The 21,812-nt window shown below is 41.8% G+C and overlaps 1 protein-coding gene across 4 annotated transcripts; it reads right to left on the bottom strand.

The window, feature by feature from the left end:
• Positions 1-110: 110 nt before the first annotated feature.
• Positions 111-21,466, bottom strand: inf2 (inverted formin 2). 4 transcript variants are annotated; one of them, XM_061696805.1, is made up of 23 exons: positions 21,181-21,461; positions 11,414-11,824; positions 10,299-10,414; positions 10,020-10,179; positions 9,347-9,380; positions 9,082-9,223; positions 8,824-8,956; positions 8,104-8,667; positions 6,851-6,996; positions 6,702-6,763; positions 6,201-6,303; positions 6,015-6,100; positions 5,733-5,833; positions 5,563-5,633; positions 5,368-5,475; positions 5,229-5,299; positions 5,026-5,146; positions 4,283-4,447; positions 4,061-4,163; positions 3,801-3,953; positions 1,337-2,122; positions 1,060-1,113; positions 111-519 (listed from the first exon to the last, which is right to left on the bottom strand). In XM_061696805.1, exons 2-22 carry the CDS (start codon positions 11,811-11,813, stop codon positions 1,061-1,063), a joined length of 3,678 nt encoding a protein of 1,225 aa, XP_061552789.1. In that variant the 5' UTR covers positions 11,814-11,824; positions 21,181-21,461; the 3' UTR covers positions 111-519; position 1,060. The 4 variants fall into 4 exon arrangements, with proteins under 4 accessions (XP_061552789.1, XP_061552788.1, XP_061552790.1 ...); XM_061696804.1 differs by lacking the exon at positions 1,060-1,113; XM_061696806.1 differs by lacking the exons at positions 111-519; positions 1,060-1,113 and having other exon boundaries at positions 1,745-2,122; positions 3,857-3,953; positions 21,181-21,462.
• Positions 21,467-21,812: the final 346 nt, after the last annotated feature.

Genomic DNA, 21,812 nt, shown 5'->3' with positions numbered 1-21,812 from the left:
GCCATATCTGTCAGGGTGATGTCAGAGCCAGACGTACCAGCGTGCGTAAAGCTCTTCAAGCGCCTTTGCACTCGTTTTGCGTTCACGTAATACAAACAACAATTGTCAATTTACTTTTATTAAAAGATTAATCATTAAGTTACATTATATGCCGTCATTAAGATAGTGGTTATTATACATCAGAACATGTTTAAATATTTCTCCCATCTTTTTATATTAGCGTCTTAAATTGGTGAAAGCAAACACATACCACTTTTACGATACAAAACATATAAAGCACATTTTCCAACTCTTTTCTGTCACAATCAAAAACAATTCATTTACATGGTGACGTCTTTACACTCAAAATGTTGTCATAGTCCCAGCCTCGGATGATCGAGATTATAAACGCTTCTTGGTCTAGAAAACAATCTTCTGCAATCTCATAAAATATATTGCACACTGGAGTCCTGCCAGTTTACAGCTGCTGTGACGTCAACTTTTTCCTTTTTCCTCTTGATCTCCTTTTTTTGGAATCGCCTAAAAAAAGGGGGGGGGGGGAGAACCAACAGTGAATAAGTACAATACTTTGTATTTAAAAGCAATTCTGCATGCTTGTTTGAGCTTTAATGAACATGAATTTAGTTTCATTTAGTTAATACAAAGAGTAATTTACAGGAAGCACATGAGACTGCCGTTAGTAGAATTAAAAACAGTCCAAAGAGTAGAATTAGGGTATGAACGAGAAAATATGGGAGACATGAAGCGAAGGCTATCATGAGAACTCCATTCACAATAATTGTACTTTCAAGACCGACTGAAGTGAGAATTTTTTTTCCCCCATTTTGTTCCCCATCAAGTTTTATAAAACCCCAAGATAGTTTGCTTTGTTAAATGCGCTTTAGACTTTCTATAACTGCAACAGTGAAAGAGATGTTAGAAGCTGGACAACACAGACAAATGAAATCCAGATCCCCGTTAGACCAACAAATGTGTTATTTGCCACAAAGTTTGGACAGTGACTGAGTTTATTAGGATGATGTTCCTGCTAACTGTTTGCCATCACACTGATTGACCTACCTCATTGCAACACACAGCCCTTTTTAGGTTTAATGTGTCCTTTCCCACTGTTACCTTGTGTTTTAGAGAGTCAGAATGGAAAACAGAGCATTCAAACAAACAGTCCATTGGCAAACAAGCAATACATACTAAAAATCAAAATTCTGATCATTTCCTAAAATAGCCCATACATAATATATAATGCAGAGTGCAATAAAAAAATAAAAACACAAATGTTCAAGACATTTCATAAGACTAGTATTCCAACATTTTTTATTTAAGTTAATAGATAGTTTACCTGGATTCCTCTTTTTGTTGCGTTTAAAGAAGCTTGGCTGTTTCTTTGGTTCGGGGTTTAGTGATGAAGTATCTTCAAATTCAACTCCATCTTGGACATCACAACCCAAGATGCTCTCAGTATGGGTCTTGTTGCTTTTGGGGTCTGCAGGCACACAGCTCACGACCACGTTCTGCCCAGGTGGTTTAGCAGCGTGCAAATCTAGACCTTCCTCTTTTCCTTCAGCCTCTTTTAAACAACTCTTATTACTAGTTTGACTGTCCTCATCCATCTTTGGATTCCTTTCTCTAGCAGCAGTGTTTCCTGCGAGTTCAACATTCACACTAATGTCTGCTGGCTCCTCAGGTGTTAACTTCTCAGGTACCAAGCTGGAAGTTTCCTCTAACACAGCGTCGATCAGGTCGGTGTCTGACAGGGAGCATGGGCTGAGTACACTGGTTTCGGTTGAATCTACAGAGAAACCATCTGTGAGGAGACATGGCTTGGGTTCCACCTGAAGGTTAGTTTGGGGAACTGTAGGCATGGCTGAGCTCTGCTCCTCCTGTAGCAATGTCGGCCTTTCCGGGGGTGCCGGTGCAATCGAGGCGGCTTCCCCTGGAGTTGGTTGGGGTGAGGTAGCCACTTGCATCACAGCCTGAGGCATCGAAGGAGCCTCGTTTGGTGAGCTGATGAAGCCGTTGACCTCGCCTGTGCCAACTTGGTGAGCCTCTGTTGGAAGTGTAATAGGAGTAGAAACGGTGCAGGCTACTTCTGCGACTTTTTCGCCTGCAGGCTTCACAGTTGACCCTGAATGGGGAGATGTCAAACAGCATTATTCAAACATTTTCTAAATTACAGAGCGACATCACAATATGAGAATGGGAATCAGAGTGTAGACCCACGCCAAGATTGAACTGATAACAAAAGTGAAGAGAATTTTTTTTTCAGTTTGTCCATATATTAGCAGGCCTCCTGGTCTACAGGATGGGACTACCATCATTTGCAATATTCTGTGGGAGAGCAGTTCAAACATACAGTGAAACTAAAACTGAAAAAATAAATAAAAATTCAAACAAGGTTTCCCAAACTTGGGCACCAAAGAAAAAAGTCAATTTGGCTCACTGTCAGCGTAAAATGCAAGATACACTAGATTGCCAAAAGTATTCACTGCCCTGCCTTGAGCCACATGATTTGAAGTGATATTCCATTCTAAATCCATTTGGTTTAATATAGTGGCTTACCCTTTGCAGCTATAACAGCTTCAACTCTTGTGGGAAGGCTTTGAACAAGGTTTAGGAGTGAGTTTATGGGAATTTTTATCCATTCTTCCACGAGCATGTTTGTGAGGTCACACACTGATGCTGGACAAGAAGGCCTGGCTCGCTGTCTACTTCAAATCAACCCAAAGGTGTTCTATCGGGTTGAGGGCAGGACTCTGTGCAGGCCAGTCAAGTTCATCCATACCAAATTCTCTCAACCATGTCTTTACAGACCTTGCTTTGTGCAATGGTGCACAGACATGTTGGAACAGGAAGGGGTAATCCCCAAACTGACTGTCCAAAATCTCTTGGTATGCTGAAGCATTCAGAGTTCATTCCAGTGGAACTCATGGGCTAATAATTTAGGACATTTCCAACTTTGAGATGGCGCCTTCCTGTTCCAACATTACTGTGCATCAGTCCACAAATCACAGTTCATAAAGACAAAGATAAGAGCGCTTGATGTGGATGAACTTGACTGCCTGCACAATCCTGACCTCAACCCCATAGAACACTTGGATGAATTAGAGAGGCGACTGAGAGCCAGGCCTTCTAGTCCAACATCAGTGTAACCTCACAAATGCACTTCTGGGGAAAAAAAAAAATTGTCATAAATTCCCATAAACACACCCCTTAACCTTTCCAGAACAGTTTAAGCAGTTATACGGCAGAGGGGGAACCAATGGCATATACCCTATGGATTAAGAATGGGATGTCGTTTAAATTCATATCTGGGTCAAGGCAAGTGAGCGAATATTTTTGGCTTTATTGGTCAAGCAGGCACACCTTTTTGATCTGGTCTGTTGAAGTTAATCATTACTGTTTTGCCACAACACATTTTATTAGGTTTGGATCCTTGAGATGGAACTAAATTTATCAAAAAATGTCAAGTTGCAAAAACTCTTTGGGAAACCCTGATTAAACAAGTAGGGGGTGGGGGGGAGTGACATTTTGTATTTAGTTGTAAAATTTTATGGAAATGGTTGACATTTCTGCGTAATCCTACTTGACTAAAGAACCGACACCAAAACAACATTTTCCTTTTGCACTTGGCCGAGGTAAAGAGTGAGGATGGATGGCAATACATTTTCCAAGTTCGTACATATAAAGGCTAATGCAGGCTGAAGGACATAAGGGCACATGAAAGCAACAAGGCTGTGGCGCGCAGTTAAGTGACTCAGGAGCGGAGCTAGAACTGCAGATAGGGGCCAGTTTCTTGTCCTTACCAGGTGGGCAGGTATCCCTACTCATTTCACTATGAGGGAGGCTTTCCGAATCGCACCTTGGCCTGGTCTTTCTTAGGGTGAAACCCTTCCTGATGTCCGCAAGCAGGTGGTCAATTATGCAGCCGTCGTCCTGTGGCACAAAGCCTTTCTTGACTAGTGAGCGACAAGATTTAAAAAAAAAAAAAAAAAAAAAAAAAAAAAAACGTTAGCTCAAAACTTTTCAAATCATAAGGGATTTCTGGTTTGTGCAGACAACTCACTTATTTTTCCATTCTCTCCCTTCTGTCTCTTGGACTCTTCCTCTGCCAGCTGCTTCTTTCTCTTCTCAGCTTTGGCTGCCTGCTCTTTCCTGGTCTTATTGTCCTGCATGTGAAAGAAGGTGTCACCCAAGTACAAATTGTACACACTAGCAATTTCTACTTGGGTAGCAACACAAAACATTTACTTATGTCACAATAAAATAACACCAGTATCATCCCGACCTTCAGTGCCTTGATGAAAAGTTCCCGGAAAGTCTTGATTGTTCCAAAAAGCTCTTCGAGCGACAGCTTACTGGCATCTTCACACAAGTAGACAGCTAGTTCACTCCTTTTCTTGTCAATATCCACAAATCTTTCACTCAAAGTACGACACGCCTCCAGATTTTCCTGCAGCAGAGAAATAAGGCCTTTGTAAGAATACAGAGACAAGCTTTAACAAAAAGCAGCATCAAAAGTAGTTGAATATTTTTTTTGCAATTTTTAGCTGCTCAGTGGATTAAAAACAAAAATGTGCATCTCATTTCTTCTGAGCCCAAACACTTCTCGGAAGTGAAACTGTTTTTCTGCAAAAATATCAATGTCACAATATTGCCTCCAAGCACTTACTGCATGCGATCCGATCGCTCTTCTCTCTTCCCTATACTGCACACAGACCCCCAGTGGGCATATTTTCATGGTACTGGGAGATTGCTATGGTTTGCACATTAGGCCAATTGCTTTCTTTTGGCTCAGTACTACATACATGTACATACACTACGAATGCAATATTATATGCTCCTAGCTTGTGCCTGCCATTAACACCGTCTCCATTTACCTTATTGTTTATAGGTTTTCCATTTGACTGTTGCCTATAGCTATTTTTGCTGCTATATATAGAGGTTGGTGCGCTTTCACTTAAGTATGCTCGTAAACTGTAATTCCATGTTGGATACTGCTTTTAAAATGGAGTGAAAAGAGAATCTTACCTCAAGAACTTTTGCATATTGCTCCTTCACATCTTCCACAGAGTTGGAGACTTTCCTGGTCGCTTCATTCAGTCGTTTAAGTAAGGTGTTGGCTTCGGACTGGACAGAATCCAGATTCACTCTGTGGTATGAAGAATATTTTGCATGAAAATATTTTGCAGATTTGTGGGGTAAAATGCAAGAATGGGGAAGAGATGCTGTACCCTGCAGCCTTATGGCAGGTTTCAATGTCCTCTGGCAATGCCAATAGCTCTGGATGGTTTTCTTCTGCTTCCTTTTAGACAAGTATGTTGTGTTACTAACAAGTTTGTGTTTTAAGGCAAAAGGTTGTTCTTTGTGTACCTCTAAGATGTGATGAAGCAGTGTAATGCGGCTCTTGTTGGCTTTAGTTTCTGTAAGCTTGAGAAGCGAGCTGATCTTGAATCCCTCGGCATTTCCTGTGTGGCTTCCCTATAGAAGGAAAGAGATTTAAGTCATTAAAAAAGGAGGCTTTGTCTCATTATCAGCTGGGACAAAACAGATATTCGGGGCTCTTACGTAGTTGAGAAAATTGCCCACGTCGAGGATAAGCCTACAGAAAGAGGGAATAAGCGTGCTTGTCCTGAGAGCTGAGAACACGAGTTGTGAATTAGTTTTGCATAAACTGGATGAGGATGGCAAATAAGGTTATTTCTGCACAACACACAGTAGAACGAAGGTTTACTTACCATGACAGGCCTCATCAAGCAGCTTGACTTTAGGTTGGAGCATGTCCAACACTGATGCAGTCTCCTCACACAACAACATGCACTCAATCCTCAGCTGATAACTGGAAACAGCGAGATATTTAAGAGCGAGGGTGGACAAATTGAAGAGTTTAAGGCCTCATTTTAATGCAGCCAAATTAGAAATCTAAAATGCAATCATAAAATTTTATGGGTTCTTTGGCTCATTTCACTCCATAACTAAGCAGGCAGCTCTCATGTTAGAACAGTTGGGGAGGAAGTTACCATTGGACAGTGAGGAGCGATGTGAAGAAACGATCAACATTTGCCAATTTTTCCTTTTCCCCTTGGAAAGACTTCAAGTTTTCAATCTAGAAGACAAAGCCACCATCACGACTCGGGCATTGCATTGCATCTTCTGAGTGGGCCCTTGAATGACAGCTTTAAAACACTGCGTAGGTATTAACAAACCTCATGCTTCTCTGGCAGGAGCTTCAGGAGCTGTTTTAGCACCTCTACATCAAACCTGGTTCTATCACCTTTCTGAATCATCACCACAAAGTCCTCATTGGAGCTGGACATAGAACATTTGGAACATTAAGATGGACACTCTCTGGCCACAACATTAGGCACACGTGAACAATCCACTGAGATCCATTAGAAGAACTGTATAAAATGAAATGTTCTTCCAAACTAGGCTTTCTACCCATTAGTGCATACATTAACAGTAAATAAGAGGGGTAAATTGTTAGAAATACCTCACAGTATGATGCAATGTAGTTCCACACTTGCATACTACAACCACAACAAATACAGTAAATAGGACTTGGATCCATTTTTTTCTTTAAAAGACTGAATCTTTGATACAGCTTACTGGATCTTGCTTAATTGTTAAGGTGTACCTAGTAAAGTGTCCAGTGAGTGTACCGTTTACTGAGATAAAATCCATCACCACAATGTATAACATCTCACCATTTGAACTGCTTCAGGAATATGTTTAGATTCAGGTTTTTCTTTGGATCAATGAAAGAAATCTAGAAGCAAATGGACACAGGTAATTCGGCTTAGAAAATCAGGTGTTTGTTTTTACTTTTTCATTGTCTAGGGTTGACCATGCACACCTCTTTTGGCTCCTTCTTCACAGGAGCAGCTGCCCCCTTGTCTTTGCGCTCAGTCACCGGGAGACTGAACAGCTCCTCGATACTGCTATAGTCCGGCTTGTGAGGAGAAGGCTCTTTCTGAACCGAAGCCCACATGGAGTGACCATCTGTGTGTGCAAGAGGAGAGAGGAACCAATCACGACCAGCGCCATTTTGCACCTGAACTCAATATTACCTGTTCCCTGCTCTTTGAACCTGAATGAATCAAAACAAAACATTTTCACAATTGATGTGTTTGACACTATCCATTTCCTATACCACTTATCCTGTCTCTGACTGCGGGGAGCTGCAGCCTAGCAGCCTATCCCAGCTGACTGACAAGAGAGACAGCCACTCACAGCGTCACCGAGCCAGAACCCACGCTGCCCGTACAGAATCACAGGCAAGTAAACGATTATACCATCAGTGCCTCCTGACGTGTTAATTTAGTACAGAAAGCATACAAATGATACCAAAACATGCATCATTATGGCAGTTCAGGATCCATACAGTACCATAATAGCTTTATCGGGTAGCGGAAAATGTTGGTTTTGTCCCACTACCAAGTGCAATATCAATTTTACCAAATCCTTTTAAGGCTCCAATATTTTTCTAACAAGTTTAAAACAAAACGGCATTCAATCAGCATTGACTGTGTATTTTCCAATGAAATCAAAAAACAAGGCGCTCGAGACTTGAAAGCCCACTCCCAATGGGCCTCATCCACTGATAAATGCATATAAATGTTCTACTCTGCACACAAGTACTGTATATTTCAGAAAATGTTCGCGATTGTAGCGCTTGTTCTTGGTTGATATGAAACATTTGAAGCCTTGGATAAACTAGGAAATGAGAGCACAATGATCACTGCTTAGGTTGCGCGATGAAGAATGGACTCGCGCAACCTGCTTGAGTGACCACTGCCAACGGCTCATGCACATGCGCTTGAGTGGTTAGAGGGCTAAAGTGATGCGAAGTGTCCATTTGACAGTTATTTAGATTTTAGGACAACGAGTCAACTCATTAGCAAATTATTCAGTTTCAATATGTTGCGCATCTAACATTTTTTTCAAAAGCTGATCATTATTTGTGCATACAAATGGTCTGAGGAGGTTCTAAATTTATTCTCAGAGCACACGGATTGAAGTACGAACATATTGATGAATCACAGATGTGTCAAACGTGCGTACACACGATTTAAGGGCAAATTTGTGGATGAGGCCCATTTACCTTACCTGTAACAGATCTGAGTTTCTGCCAGTTGAGCTTCTTCATCCTCAGAGTGGGACATCTTGCAGGTATGCTGCATCCGAGAACATAGCTGCTCTGAGCCACTATAATGTCTGAGGGGGGAGGTGGTGGCATGCCAGGTAAGGCAGGTGGTGGCGGTAGTCCGTTGCTCATACCTGGGAGAGGGGGAGGCGGTGGGGGAGCCATACCAGGACCGCAAGGTAGTGGTGGTGGTAGCATCATTCCAGGTAAAGGAGGGGGTGGTGGAGGTCCAGCAAATCCACCAGGGAGTGGAGGAGGTGGTGGTGGGCACTGAAGAGAACCTCCTGTCATATTTGGAGGAAGTGGCGGCGGCGGTGGTGGTGGTGGTGGCGGTGGCGGCGGAGAAGCAAAGAGTGGCTCCTGAGATGATGCTGAGCATTTGTCCAGCTGCTTTTGGTCTTGCTGACCAGTCTGTGAAGCCTCGTCCACTCTGACAGGCTCGCCATCCACTTCTTGATCACCCTCAGAGTACTTGCCCTTGGAGAACATCAGACGCTCCATAATCTTCTCAAATGACCCTATCTGAGCTGGAGTCCAAACAGAAAAAAACTTGCTAGACAATTGTACACAAGAGCCCGTCACCATTTTCCAACTTCATGAAACATTAATAAGAGGCAGCCATTAGTGAGACATTTAACACCATAGGAAGTAATAGTAAATGCATCACAATGGTGCTGACTCACAGTCCTCTGCCAACAGTATGGCTCTATTAGTGATGGCCTCCAGAGCCAACCAGATATCAGAGCGGCTTGGCCCCAGCAGGAGCAGTGTCTGCAGGATGGACAGCAGCTGGAGAGAAGCTGGGGAGCTGCTCACCTGGCACACATATCATAATATTTATTTTTTTATATGTTAACATGTACCACTAAAAAAAGAAAAATCACACCTTAATAGATAGAACTAGGTCTTTGAAGTTCAAGTTTATTCCACACAACTCTAACCTTGTTAAAGAGAGTTGTAAAGACCTCCAGGTGATTACTCATGTCGATCCCGCCATACACTCGCAAGAGCTCCTCCTCATCTTCAGCCATTGCCTCTTCAAAAGCTTCACATTGAATAATCAAGTCTTCATCCTCCTGTTCTCTGCATGCCATAGACAAATACAGAGCAGTAACAGGTGCACCTCACTTCACATTTAGCTGCCATTTTATCTCACAGAATTAAGAGGCTGACTAATTAGAGGTGTACAAAGTGCTGCATGCTCACCTTAATTTTGGTAAAATGTCAAGAACTTGAAGCCCTGCAGAACAACAAAATACAGAATGAATGTCACATCGCTCACCTCTCTTTTTTTTTTCTTTTTTTTTTTCTTTTTTTTTTTAAACCATGTACATCTGCAGAGGTAAAACACAGTGGTATGGTAGTTTTGGAGGTATAGCAGGAAGCTACAGGTGAGCAATTATAAAAGAGGTGTGGCCAATCAAATTGTTGATTGGTCCACAGAGCTGGGCGGGAGTAATGGAATTAGGTGGGTTCATAAAGCCCCACTTTTCAGATGTTTGAAAAATATATTTTTTTAAATTCATGTTTATGTTCAACAAACACTAGTCTGCTATAGAAACTACCAAGAAGGATTGTTGTAACTGTCATTCACTTTGTCCAATTAAATTAGGTCAGTATAGATTAGGAATAACGTTTTGAATTTAAACAGTAGCAGTGTGTGATATAGAATACAAACATATGCCTTACGTTTGATCCATTTTCTCAGATAAAATGAGGCCAATTAACCTATTCTTAGACATATTTTCAACAGAACTCCAATTATGTTGTTTTATGCTTTGTATTCACTTTTAGAAAATATAAATGCTGCAACAGCTCACAGAAGAGTGACCTCACTCATTGTGTGCTAATTAATTGTTCAGTGGCAGCCTGAACCTACCGATAAACTCCTTCCTCATCTTATCTCTCTGCCTCAGGTCATCGCAGCCGAAAATGAGGGCGTTGATGACACTGAGGAGCGTGACCATGTAAGGAACGTTGTCTGTGGCTTGCAACTCGTTCATGATCACGCTGAAGCGATAGTGATGCGTCTTCACACCCTGAAGAACAAATCACAGTGGAATTAGTCATCCTATTCATTGCTTGTAATGCTTGTGATTGCAACTCACCACTAGAGGGCGTTGTTTTTCTTTTCTTTTTGGGGGTTCAATTTACTTGCCTTGTAGTGGTCCAGAGCATCCAGGGCAAGGCGATGACCATCTGTTGAGAACATGCTGAGGGCTGCAAGTAGCTCAAACACCTGCTTCTTTACCATGGTGTTGGAGGTGTCCAAGGCTGTGGAGCATCATGAGCACATGTATTAAACCCATAGCATACACACCAAACATGCATCTCTATAGTGCTTCCTTTTTGTGTCAAGACCCCCAACATGCCTCACATGTTTTTAGGCAGCACACCCTGAACTTTGTCTTCTGAGGATGTGGCAGCAGATAAACATGTTTGTGTTTCTAATCCAAAATTCCAATACACGTGGGGGAACTACAACAAGGCTTTCGTAACTCACTTCTGTGTGGAAAACTGTAGACATAAAGGGAAGCATACAATACACTACCCACAAAAGGTTGGGGATATTTGGGTTTTGGGGGACATTTCAGGATGAAACTAAAATGCACTATAAGCTTTTCAGGTGACCTTAATTTGACCTTCTATAAACCTTTAAATAAACATGTCCAACTGTACAATATTTCAGTCATTTTTGCACAACTTCCTGTTCTTTAACAGGCTGAAAAGCAAAATACACAACAATTTCCAACCATGTCCACTTTTATGCCTTTCTGTGACTCTTCCAGTGTCACTAGCTAGTTTCCACCATCTTATGCCACGTTGTGACACTAAGATAAGTAGCCACTTGTATGTGAGAACATCCTGTTTGAAGCCTTGCAATGGCGAGATACCGTTGATCAATTGTTAGGTGTCGTCTTGGTCTCAGGTCACAGTCAACAGCATGATGAAGATGATTGGTTAAATACCAATTCTAACTGAAACAAGAAATGTATTAGACCATTTATGGATCAAAAAGCTGTTGTGAAATTAACTGTTCGACCTCTTGCTAGAGAACAAGAAGTTGTGCAAAAAAGTACTGAAACACTGAACAGTTGGACATGTACATTCACAAGTTTAGAGTTCAGCATTTTAGGTTCATCCTGAAATTTCCCCCGGAATTCCAGTATCTCATACTTTTTGTGAGTCGTGTATGTATACAAAGACCACGTAATGAAATATGTGTACAGTGTTACAATGCTGAACAACATGAAACGAAATGATAGTGGGAACCTTGGGAGAGCTTCCGGATGTATCCCTCGTTCTCAATGATGAAGTGGATCCCTGCTGAAGAGTTCATGACAGCACGGACGCAGTTGACACAGGTGAGCTGCAGAAGGGCGTCTGCGATGCGAGAGCAACCTCGGCCCGAAAGGCGGTCCAGCGCCTCCAAGAGGAGATCCAGCCCGCTCAGCTCCAGGAACTGGACCATCCATGTCTGGTCGCTTCCGTCCAGGCGCCGCTTCAGGCCGGAATAGTTAACCACAGTGGGAACCTGGAGCAGTCTGATACAGAGCTCCGGATCAGCATTCTCCAAGTTGGCTTCCTGTTGGGTGTCTGAGTCCTGCGATGATCCCAGGCGGCCGCGAACCGCTGCCCACTTCTTCTTCACCTCTGAAATCCCTGGCATCATTTTGAAAGCACCTGTGGAATAAAGGGGTAAAAGGCATTCATATATTGCAATTGACTGGAAACCGGTCCAGCTGTACAATGCCAAAAGTCAGCTGGGATAAGTTAGTCAGTGAGCAGAGTATAGAGAAAAAATTCTCACCGAGGTAAAGAATAATCCTAGAGTGCCATCTCAAGACTTAGACAGATCTTTAGCACATGTTAACAGCTGTTCACCATGAAAGTAAAATGTTAACAGTCCTATGCATGTTTTGAATTTTTTAAAATAAATTTCATATTTGATGTCCTTTTATCATGTTTGCAGGATAATTTTGGTTGTGAAATGCCCAGAATTTCCTTTTTCAAGCTATTCTAGTCAGTCTTTTATGCCTGGCAGTTGAAATGGCTGGATTTCTCATTAATATGCGACACGTAAATAAGCTTTGCTCTGAATGGATCGCTCATCTTCCCCAATTCACGGCGTCTACTAGCATCTAGAAGCTTGGGGTGGCAAAGCAATCATAGCGACATCGCGTTCTTTGATGTCTTACTATCATTGTGAAGCCCAATTCACCAAGCCTTGGATTGTTGGCCCGCTAATAGGGAACGTGATCCAAACAGGGATGTGTGAAAATCAAAAGAGAGGGGACTATTTTGAGGTTGTGCTTATTATCTGCTCGCATTTGTTTGAATTTAACCTGCTGCAACAATAATCGCTGGTGACAAAATGCCAGCTTCGCTATTTCATCCACCAGTTACATTAAAAATTTGAAATATAGTCAAGAATTGTTGTAAAACATAAGATATGCACACTTATAGACTGTATAGCTTACTTGCTCACTTAAAACCCAGAAATGCCGTGTTGTCGTTCAGCTGTGTTGAGTGGGTGGGTACCAACAACAAAGCGGGCAGGTATTTAAATATTAATGGGTGTAACTACGTCATGCGTCGGCCATTTCAAATCCTTTCGTTTGTTCAAAGGCTATTGCATTCAATCCACGAACCACATAGATGTCAAACTTAAACCAGGTCACAGACTCATTTTAACCTAAAACAGTAAAAAAAATATTTTGATGGCATGGGACCTTTAAACAAGAATGGATCACTGGAGGGCGGCACGGTGAGCGACTGATTAGAGTGTCTGCCTCACAGTTTTGAGGACCGGGGTTCAATCACCGGCCCCGCCTGTGTGGAGTTTGCATGTTCTCCCCTCTTTTTTCCGGGCACTCCGATTTCCTCCCACATCCCAAAACCATGCATGGTAGGTTAATTGACAACTCTAAAGTGACCGTAGGTGTGAATGTGAGTGCGAATGGTTGTTTGTTTGTATGTGCCCTGCGATTGGCTAGCAACCAGTTCAGGGTGTACCCCGCCTCCTGCCCGATGATAGCTGGGATGGGCTCCAGCGCGCACGCGACCCTTGTGAGGATAAGCGGCTCAGAAAATGGATGGATGGATGGGATAAGGTTTGCCTCTGTATAGACCTTCCCAAAATGGCTGCCATGTAGGCATGTCAATTAACCTGGCTGACGTGTCTAGTGTTTATATTTATGCATGCAAAGCCCAACAAGATGTTATATGCGGTCCTGTGACTGCATTTAATTGGTGAATTAGAGTCAAACGTCACAAGTGGTTACGTTGGATTGGGGCGAACAGCGCCCAATGCGTAAGTCGTAGTCTAAACCGATAGACCGCACATGAAAAAAAATGGATAAATAAGCAATAATTGATAAATAAAAGTAGCAAGCGGCATGTGGATCATTGTAACGGAGTAAAAGTACAATTTATCCAAAATGCTACTTGAGTAAATGTAGCGAGTTTCTACCCAGAGTATAGCAAGAAGCAATTTGGCATGACAAAACTGAGATGTTATATTGGTAAAGCTTTACCCATTCTAATCACTAGCCCTTAAGACATTTAGTAGTTTTCATAATTTTGTGGCTTCTCATCAAAACGGAATGGGGACATTCTTTGAAGTATAAACATAAATCAAAAATTACAACGATAAATAAAAAGTTAAAACTATGCAATGTGAATCAATTGACAAACCCCAAAAAATGAAAACATACTGAAACTTCCTTAAAAATAACGAATCTGTATAATCTTATTTGTAATTCAATGAATTTGTCCACACAATGTCACCATTGCTAAGCAGAACAAAGACGGCTGGCCTGATCACAAAGGAAAAGAGAATAGGAAATGACAGCGCTGCACTCTGTGGGCATGTAAACGACAACGTCAGCAGTCCAGTCATTACCAGCAGCTATGCCAAACATTCCAACTTAATCTTGCCTAAAAATTTGTCAGCATATCAAAACTCCCTTTAAGGGCATGCTGGACAGTCAGTGAAGAACACATCACCATTTACAATACAGACGATGTTTCATCAGAAACATTAAAACTGATTACACAAGCATCACAATGTAGAACGAGCATATATTATGAATGCACACATGCTGCTTTTTGTTGCGCAATGAGACAGCACAGGCCCCCTTTTTACCAACCAGACTCTCTGGAGAGCTTCTTAAATATTGCTGTATGAGCAGGATACACAAGTCCATAAAAGGGGAAAGTATTCTGTAAAAAGGCTAAAAAAAATACTCTCTGAATTGGTGTTGTGATATTTGGTAAAAAAAAAAAAAAAAAAAAAAGTACGACGAGAAGGCCTGGCTTTCAGCCTCCGCTGTAAGTCATCCAAAAGTGTTCCATAGGGTTGAGGTCAGGATTCTGCAGGGCAGCCAGGTTCATCGACATCAAACCCACTCATCCATGTCTTTATGAACCTTGATTTGTGCAAATGCACAGTCATGCTGGAATAAGAAAGGGGTATCTCCAAACTGTTCCCACAAAGATGGAAATGTTAGCCCCTCAGCTCCAGTCAAAGGAACCTTTGGACAGACGAACAGTTTGGGGATTACCCCTTCCTGTTGCAATATGTCTGTGCACCGGTCCACAAAGCGAGGTCCATAAAGACACAGGTGACAGAATTTGATATGGATGAAATTGACTGGCATGCACAGAGTCCTGCCCGCAACCAAATAGAACACCTTTGGGTTAATTTCGAGTGGACAGTGAGCCAGGCCTTCTCGTCCAACATCAATGTGTGACCTCACAAATATGCTGCTGGAAGAATGACTACAAATTCCCATTAACTCACTCATCTTTTATATATTATAAAACCCCAATTCCAATGAAGTTGGAACATTGTGTTAAACATAACAAAAAAACAGAATACAATGATTTGCAAATCATGTTCGACCTATATTTAATTGAATACACTACAAAGACAAGATATTTAATGTTCAAACTGATAAACTTGATTGTTTTTAGCAAATAATCATGAACTTAGAATTTTATGGCTGCAACATGTTCCAAAAAACCTAGGACAGGGTCATGTTTACCACTGTGTTGCATCACGTTTTCGTTTAACAACATTCAATAAACGTTTGGGAACTGAGGACACTAATTGTTGAAGCTTTGTAGGTGGAATTCTTTCCCATTCTTGCTTGATGTACAGCTTCAGCTGTTCAACAGTCCGGGGTCTCCGTTTTCGTATTTTGCACTTCATAATGTACCACACATTTTCAATGGAAGACAGGTCTGGACTGCAGGCAGGCCAGTCTATTACCCGCACTCTTTTACTACAAACCCACGCTGTTGTAACACGTGCAGAAGGTGGTTTGGCATTGTCTTGCTGAAATAAGCAGGGGCGTCCATGAAAACGACATTGCTTGGATGGCAGCATATGTTTCTCCAAAACCTGTATGTACCGTCACAGATGTGTAAGTTACCCATGCCATTAGCACTAACACAGCCCCATACCATCACAGATGCTGGCTTTTGAACTTTGCGTCCATAACACTCCGAATGGTTCTTTTCTTCTTTGGCCCGGAGGACACGGCATTAACAATTTCCCAAAACAATATGAAATGTGGACTCGTCGGACCAAAGAACACTTTTCCACTTTGCATCAGTCCATCTTAGATGAGCTCGGGGCCAGAGAACCCGGCGGCGTTTCTGGGTGTTGTCGATAAATGGCTTTTGCTTTACACAGTAGAGTTTCAAGTTGCACTTACGGATGTAGCGCCGAACTTTATTTACTGACATTTGATTTTCTGAAGTGTTCCTGAGCCCATGTGGTGATATCCTTTACGCATTGATGTCAGTGTTTGATGCAGTGCCGCCTGAGGGATCGAAGGTCACGGCATTCATTTTCTCCAGATTCTCTGAACCTTTTGATGACATTATAGACGGTAGATGACGAAATCCCCGATGAAACATTAGTCCTTAAACTGTCCGACTATTTTCTCACGCACGTGTTCACAAAGAGATGAACCTCGCCCCATCTTTGCTTGTGAATGTTCCAAACAGGTGTTTGATGAGCATTCCTCAACTTTCTCAAGTCTTTTTTGCCACCTGTCCCAGCTTTTTTGGAACGTGTTGCAGCCATGAAATTCTATGTTCATGATTATTTGGTAAAAACAATAAAGTTTATCAGTTTGAACATTAAATATCTTGTCTTTGTAGTGTATTCAATTAAATATAGGTCGAACATGATTTACAAATCATTGTATTCTGTTTTTATTTATGTTTAACACAACGTCCCAACTTCATTGGAATTGGGGTTGTGTACACACACACACACTATATATGTGCTGTTGCCCTGTGATTGGCTGGCGACCGGTTCAGGGTGTACCCTGCCTCTTGCCCGAAGATAGCTGAGATAGGCTCTAGCAGCCCGCAACCCTAGTGAGGATAAGCGGTAAAGAAGATGGATGGATATGCGCGCTGTCTCTGTCTATTGTGGATTCCAGACTTGGCAACGTGGAATGATGAGCATGTAGAAACACAACGACTTGAATGTTTCACAGTTCACTACTTTGGGTTGCTTGGAAGGAATGATAGCTTTTCCATAGCCCCATTATACTTGCTTTTCACTGCTTTTTTTGCGTGACACTCACACATCCAAGTTGTACACTGTTAGATGGGTTTTGCAAATTCACTTGGCCTTCTGTTTTTATAAGATGTGGTGCAGAATAATTCTATTCATTCCACCAAGACAAGGTAAAGTGACTTGGCTTTTGTCATATCCGCTCGCAAAGGAATTTTGTAAGCTAAGGCTACAGAATCCTGTTGCGTTACCGTGGCAGCCAGCAACCACACAATGGTGATTTACAACAGACCTTCTAAATACTGTATTCAACTGGCATTGAACTCGCACTTTTCCCCACTTTACAACAAGAACTGCCTGACAAACCACTGCAACACTGCCTGAATTAAAACAATGTTTATTCTTGTGGTTTGCAAATGATAAAATGTATACGTATGTATGTATGTATTACAGTGCCTATAAAAAGTCTACACACCCCTGTTCAAATGGCAGTTTTTTTTTTTGTGATCAAGATAAATAATTTCAAAACGTTTTCACCATTAATGTGACCTATAACCTGTACAGTTCAATAAAAACAATCTTTTGGAGGGGGGAAGTAAAAACAAACAACTGAGATCATGTGGTTGCAGGAGTGTCCACACCCTCTTATAACTGGGGATGTGTCTGTTCAGAATTAACCAATCACATTTAAACTCAAGTTTAAAGCTAGAGTATGTAACCTTTTGTTTTTAAAAAAAAAACACCAAGCCACTCGAGGAGATGACACAATGCCTGTCAGCTCATCGAACATCTTTTAGTACAGTGGAACCTCAGTATACAAACGACCCGGTTTACGAAGGATTTGTTATATGAACACATTTTTTGAAAGAAAATGAACTCAGGTCACACACTATTTTCAGTTTATAAACAGCTTTGGCATGGTCACGGAAGGCTCAGAACTTACTTCTTTTTCTCACGCCAAATGAACATTATTGGCTTCGTGCTTCAGGTGTATATATATATATTTTTATATATATATTATATATATATATATATTTTTTTTTTTTTGCCCCAAAATCCACCACAAAAGCTGTATTGTGGGAGGTGATGGCCATTTAGGGCTAGCAGTAACCATAGTGAACATAAACATTACTTCGGTTTGTGAACGTTTCGTTTTTTTACTGAGCAGTTGGTGGAGCGCGGCCCCTTGTTTCCCATTCAATGAGAAACGAAAACAATAACTGCCATCTACCGTGAACAAAATACACACACCTCCCCGAGGATCCGTTAGCTGCTCATCAAGGTGCCTAACATTAAAAAAAAACTAATTTAACATCATCCAAACAATGTTGCCAGCCAATCGCAGGGCACATATAAACAAACAACCATTTGCACTCACATTCACACCTATAAGCAATTTAGATTCTTCAATCAACCTGCCACGCATGTTTTTGGGATGTGGGAGGAAACCGGAGTACCCGGAGAAAACCCACGCAGGCACGGGCAGAACATGCAAACTCCACAGAGGCGGGGCCAGGATTTGAATCCCGGGCCTCAGAACTGTAAGGCAGATGTGCCAACCGGTCGCCCACCGTGCCGCCGAAGTTACAGCTTGAAATGGCAGTCAGCTGTCAGCACACACCTGCCACCATCGAAAGTGGCTCAGATTAACCCCAAATAAATGTTCCAGTAGACTTTTCCTGACTTTTTTTTGCCTTATCACAGAAGGCTGAAGGTTTTGTGCTAACACTGATGACTAGTATTTGGAACTGTTCATAATTCCCTCCACCCTGACTAAGGCTTCTGTTCCAAAAGACCTGGCATTTGAGTTGGGGTCTGTAGGCTTTTTATATCCACAGTCTGTCTGCCTGTCAAAAAACATGGAAACACATGCTTAGTTTTCATTTGATGTAATGTAGGTGTACCCAATGTTGAGGGAGTGAAGGTTGCAAGTAAATCCTTGTAATCCAAACCCTCATTTTTTTCATCTATGCTTTTTATTTTGTACACTAGGCCGAGGGTGTATCTGTGCGTCATGTGTGCTGGGCTGCCAGGGAATTTTTCAGAAGGAAGGAAAAGGACTATCCTGGGACAGGAAACCCGATAAACATGCTGGTGTGGCAGCACATGTTCCCCTTTTTAAACATCTGTTTGACCGAGGATTTAATCTACAACAAAAACAATATACGTATTAGCATTGTATGTTGAATGAATGAAAAAATAGCTTTCTATTAAGTTACACATTGAAAGACATTTTCATGTCTGCTTCCAAAAGCTCCCACCAGCAGCTCTAGTAGCAGCTGATTCACAGCCAACAGGACAAACCCACTCATGTGTCCTCTGCTTGAGCCTCCTACACAACAGTCCAACTCCACTGTAAACTACATTAACACTTAAGCATGCATACCCACTGCTTCCTTTTATCTGAAAAATATGCAAACCCTAAGAATGAAAATAATTTTCTATGCTATGTATCTCAGCAATGAATGTGATTGATATTATTATGTAAGTACAGTGGAACCTCCAAAGCCAAACGCCCTGAACAAGAAATTGGAGTTCAATTTAGGCCCACTGACTATGTCTTGCCTTTTCCTTGTCTTTCTTGTGATGCTACCATAGAAAGGGACCAGTGATGGCAAAGAGGAAAAGTGTGATGACAGCCACAGAATGGGAAACTTACTTTGACCTAGGAGAGCATCTGCTTAATACAACATGAGAAATATTCAGCCATTTTCTCTACCCTTATTATCATTCAGGTCTCGGGTTGAGCAGGTGAGACAGCTATCCCAGCTTACTTTGGGTGAGAGGTGGGGTATACCCTGGATTGGTTGGCAGTCAATTGCAGGGCACAGATAAACAACCATTCACATTGACATTCACAACTATGGACAAGTTTGACTCTAAATTTTAGACTCTTCAATTAACCCATGAAGTATGTTTTTGGAACATAGGAGGCAGGGAGAGTTTTCAGTGACTACTTAGGAGTTATTGGAGAGACCCCTGGGAAGCAAAGGAGACAGAGTCGAGATTTTAATCGTGAACCTCACAACTGTGAGGCAGACGTGCTAACCACTCGGTGACCGTGCTGCCCAACATATTACATGCAAAAAATAATACAAATATTACACCCAGCAGATGCTAACATAAATACAGTTTGATATTCGATACTTCTCTTTTTCAGACTGATATCAGTACGAGTATTCACTCTTGAGTAATCACCAATACCGAGTAGCAATACCACTAGTACTTTTGATTTATAACATTTTAATCAACACAATGACATATAATCGTGAAGAAATATATTTCTTTCTGACGCACACGATTGGCTGATGGGTCAAACTGCTGCAATGTAGCAACAGCTACTGGCGAGGAGGACTTACTCAATGTCAGATTTTTTTTTTGGGCTAAAGTAACAGTGGCTGGCATCGGCAGCCTTTCATGAGTACCCGATACCTTGAAATAAGGCCAGTATCGGCCCGATATCAGCACCCATCCCTAGTTATTATACACTACAGACTTATTAGCAATAATAATTTAGACTAAAATAACGCCTTTCAAGGGAGCCAAGAATGCCTATACATGCCTGTAAAACACCCCTTGGTGACAGTACGACACCTGTTAGGTGTCTTCAAAAGGGGTAGTAGAGGTGTTCTATTTTACTTTTGTTTTTATTATACAGTGGTTAACTTCTGTTCTATTATGACAGTTTGGAATGTTAAATCGCCAGTTATCATTCAAAGTTTTCTGACGGCATCACTTTTGTGCCCTGAATGAATTAAGTCACTTTGCAATAGTTTTGAAAATTTTAACAACTTGGAAACCAGATGCAGAATTGTGTTCAACTTCAAAGGTTACACATCAGACTAAGGAGAATGGAGTACTTTAAGGTAAATATTAAAATTTCATGCAAGCCTTAAAAGCCTACACAGTATTTTTTTTTTGCAGCAGTCTTTAGAACATCTGCACCCTATTAAAATACCTAGCCCCTACTACTCCAATCCTGACTATTTTTGATACATACAAGAGTACTTGTATGTACTGGAGTGATGATTTACAGTAGTTCACTTTATTAAAACCGTCAAGATGATCGCTTACACGTACCCAAAACCGAATTAACCTTTGCACACACAAGAAATGCATACAAACCAAAACCAAATAAACCCCTCAAGTGTATTTTGGCAACTGGGCATATTTTCCCCTCTGTCTTTGCAGCCTTCTCCCTCCCCATGGAGGGACAGTTTAACAGTCTCATCCAGTATGAGCATCGACGAGACTATTCATACCAAAACAGCCACTTTGCCTGCATTAGGAACTGCAATACGATGGATTGAAATAAGGCAACACAGATCGATCAAAATCCTCACTTTGGGTGCGCCTTTGAAGAGGACTTCAACCACAAAGTGTGCCGTCGCTTGAAGAGACGGTGCAAGGACTAAATGTTAAAAATGCGCTCACATCTTCATGCACTGTTGCATTACTGAAAATCCCCCAAAAGAGACTGGGGATGCGGATGATGTCTTACCTGGTTTGGTTCTATAAATACACTTGGATGAATCGCTTCCTTGTGTGTTTCAGAAGGGAGCGGCACCAGATGACACCCACGCTGCCGTTTACATCGCCAAAGATGAAGGATTGATCTCCTCAAATGAAGGCATTAAGGCAGAGGCAGGTCGACCCGAGTGGGTGTGTGTCCGTGTGTGTCTGTGTGGCTTTTAATCGTCACCGCCCTGCGCTCTCTCTCGCTCACTTGTTTAAAAGAGTGACGTCAAAGTAGAATTCAACGCCACGCTGCAACTTCCGCTCGTGTCTTCTGCAATAAAGTAGTGAAGACGAGAGAACGCCACCGCAACACGTCTCGTGTCATTATTGACGAACAAAAGTGATAACTATTCGCCAAACGTGGTTAACTGCCTTGACAAAATGGGGTTGGAGTGAATTAGCACCGCACTAAAACTAGCAATGCAAGCTAACGGCGGAGTTAAGGTCGTAACAGAGAGCCGAGCAATAAGGCTCCATTTAACCACTTCAGCTTTCCCTTCGTCTGCTACGTTCAGCCTCCTGCGACGGAATTCCAACAAACCAACCAAAAATGAATGATGAATCGTGAGTCGTTGGTCATAGCGTAACCATGACAATAAAAATAGTCGGTGCATT

This window comes from Phycodurus eques, chromosome 14 (genome assembly GCF_024500275.1).
Source record: "Phycodurus eques isolate BA_2022a chromosome 14, UOR_Pequ_1.1, whole genome shotgun sequence".
Lineage (NCBI taxonomy): Eukaryota > Metazoa > Chordata > Actinopteri > Syngnathiformes > Syngnathidae > Phycodurus > Phycodurus eques.
The sequence above is the reverse complement of the archived record's forward strand: the minus strand, read 5'-3'. Positions and strand labels throughout refer to the sequence as shown.

Coding starts and splice junctions, on each gene's coding strand:
- inf2 (XM_061696804.1), bottom strand. CDS start 11,813: ATGATGCCAGGGATTTCAGAGGTGAAGAAGAAGTGGGCAGCGGTTCGC. Junction 8,668..8,823: donor CATACTGTTGGCAGAGGACT/GTGAGTCAGCAC, acceptor TTTGGACTCCAG/CTCAGATAGGGTCATTTGAG. Junction 6,304..6,701: donor TTCCTGAAGCAGTTCAAATG/GTGAGATGTTAT, acceptor TTCTATGTCCAG/CTCCAATGAGGACTTTGTGG.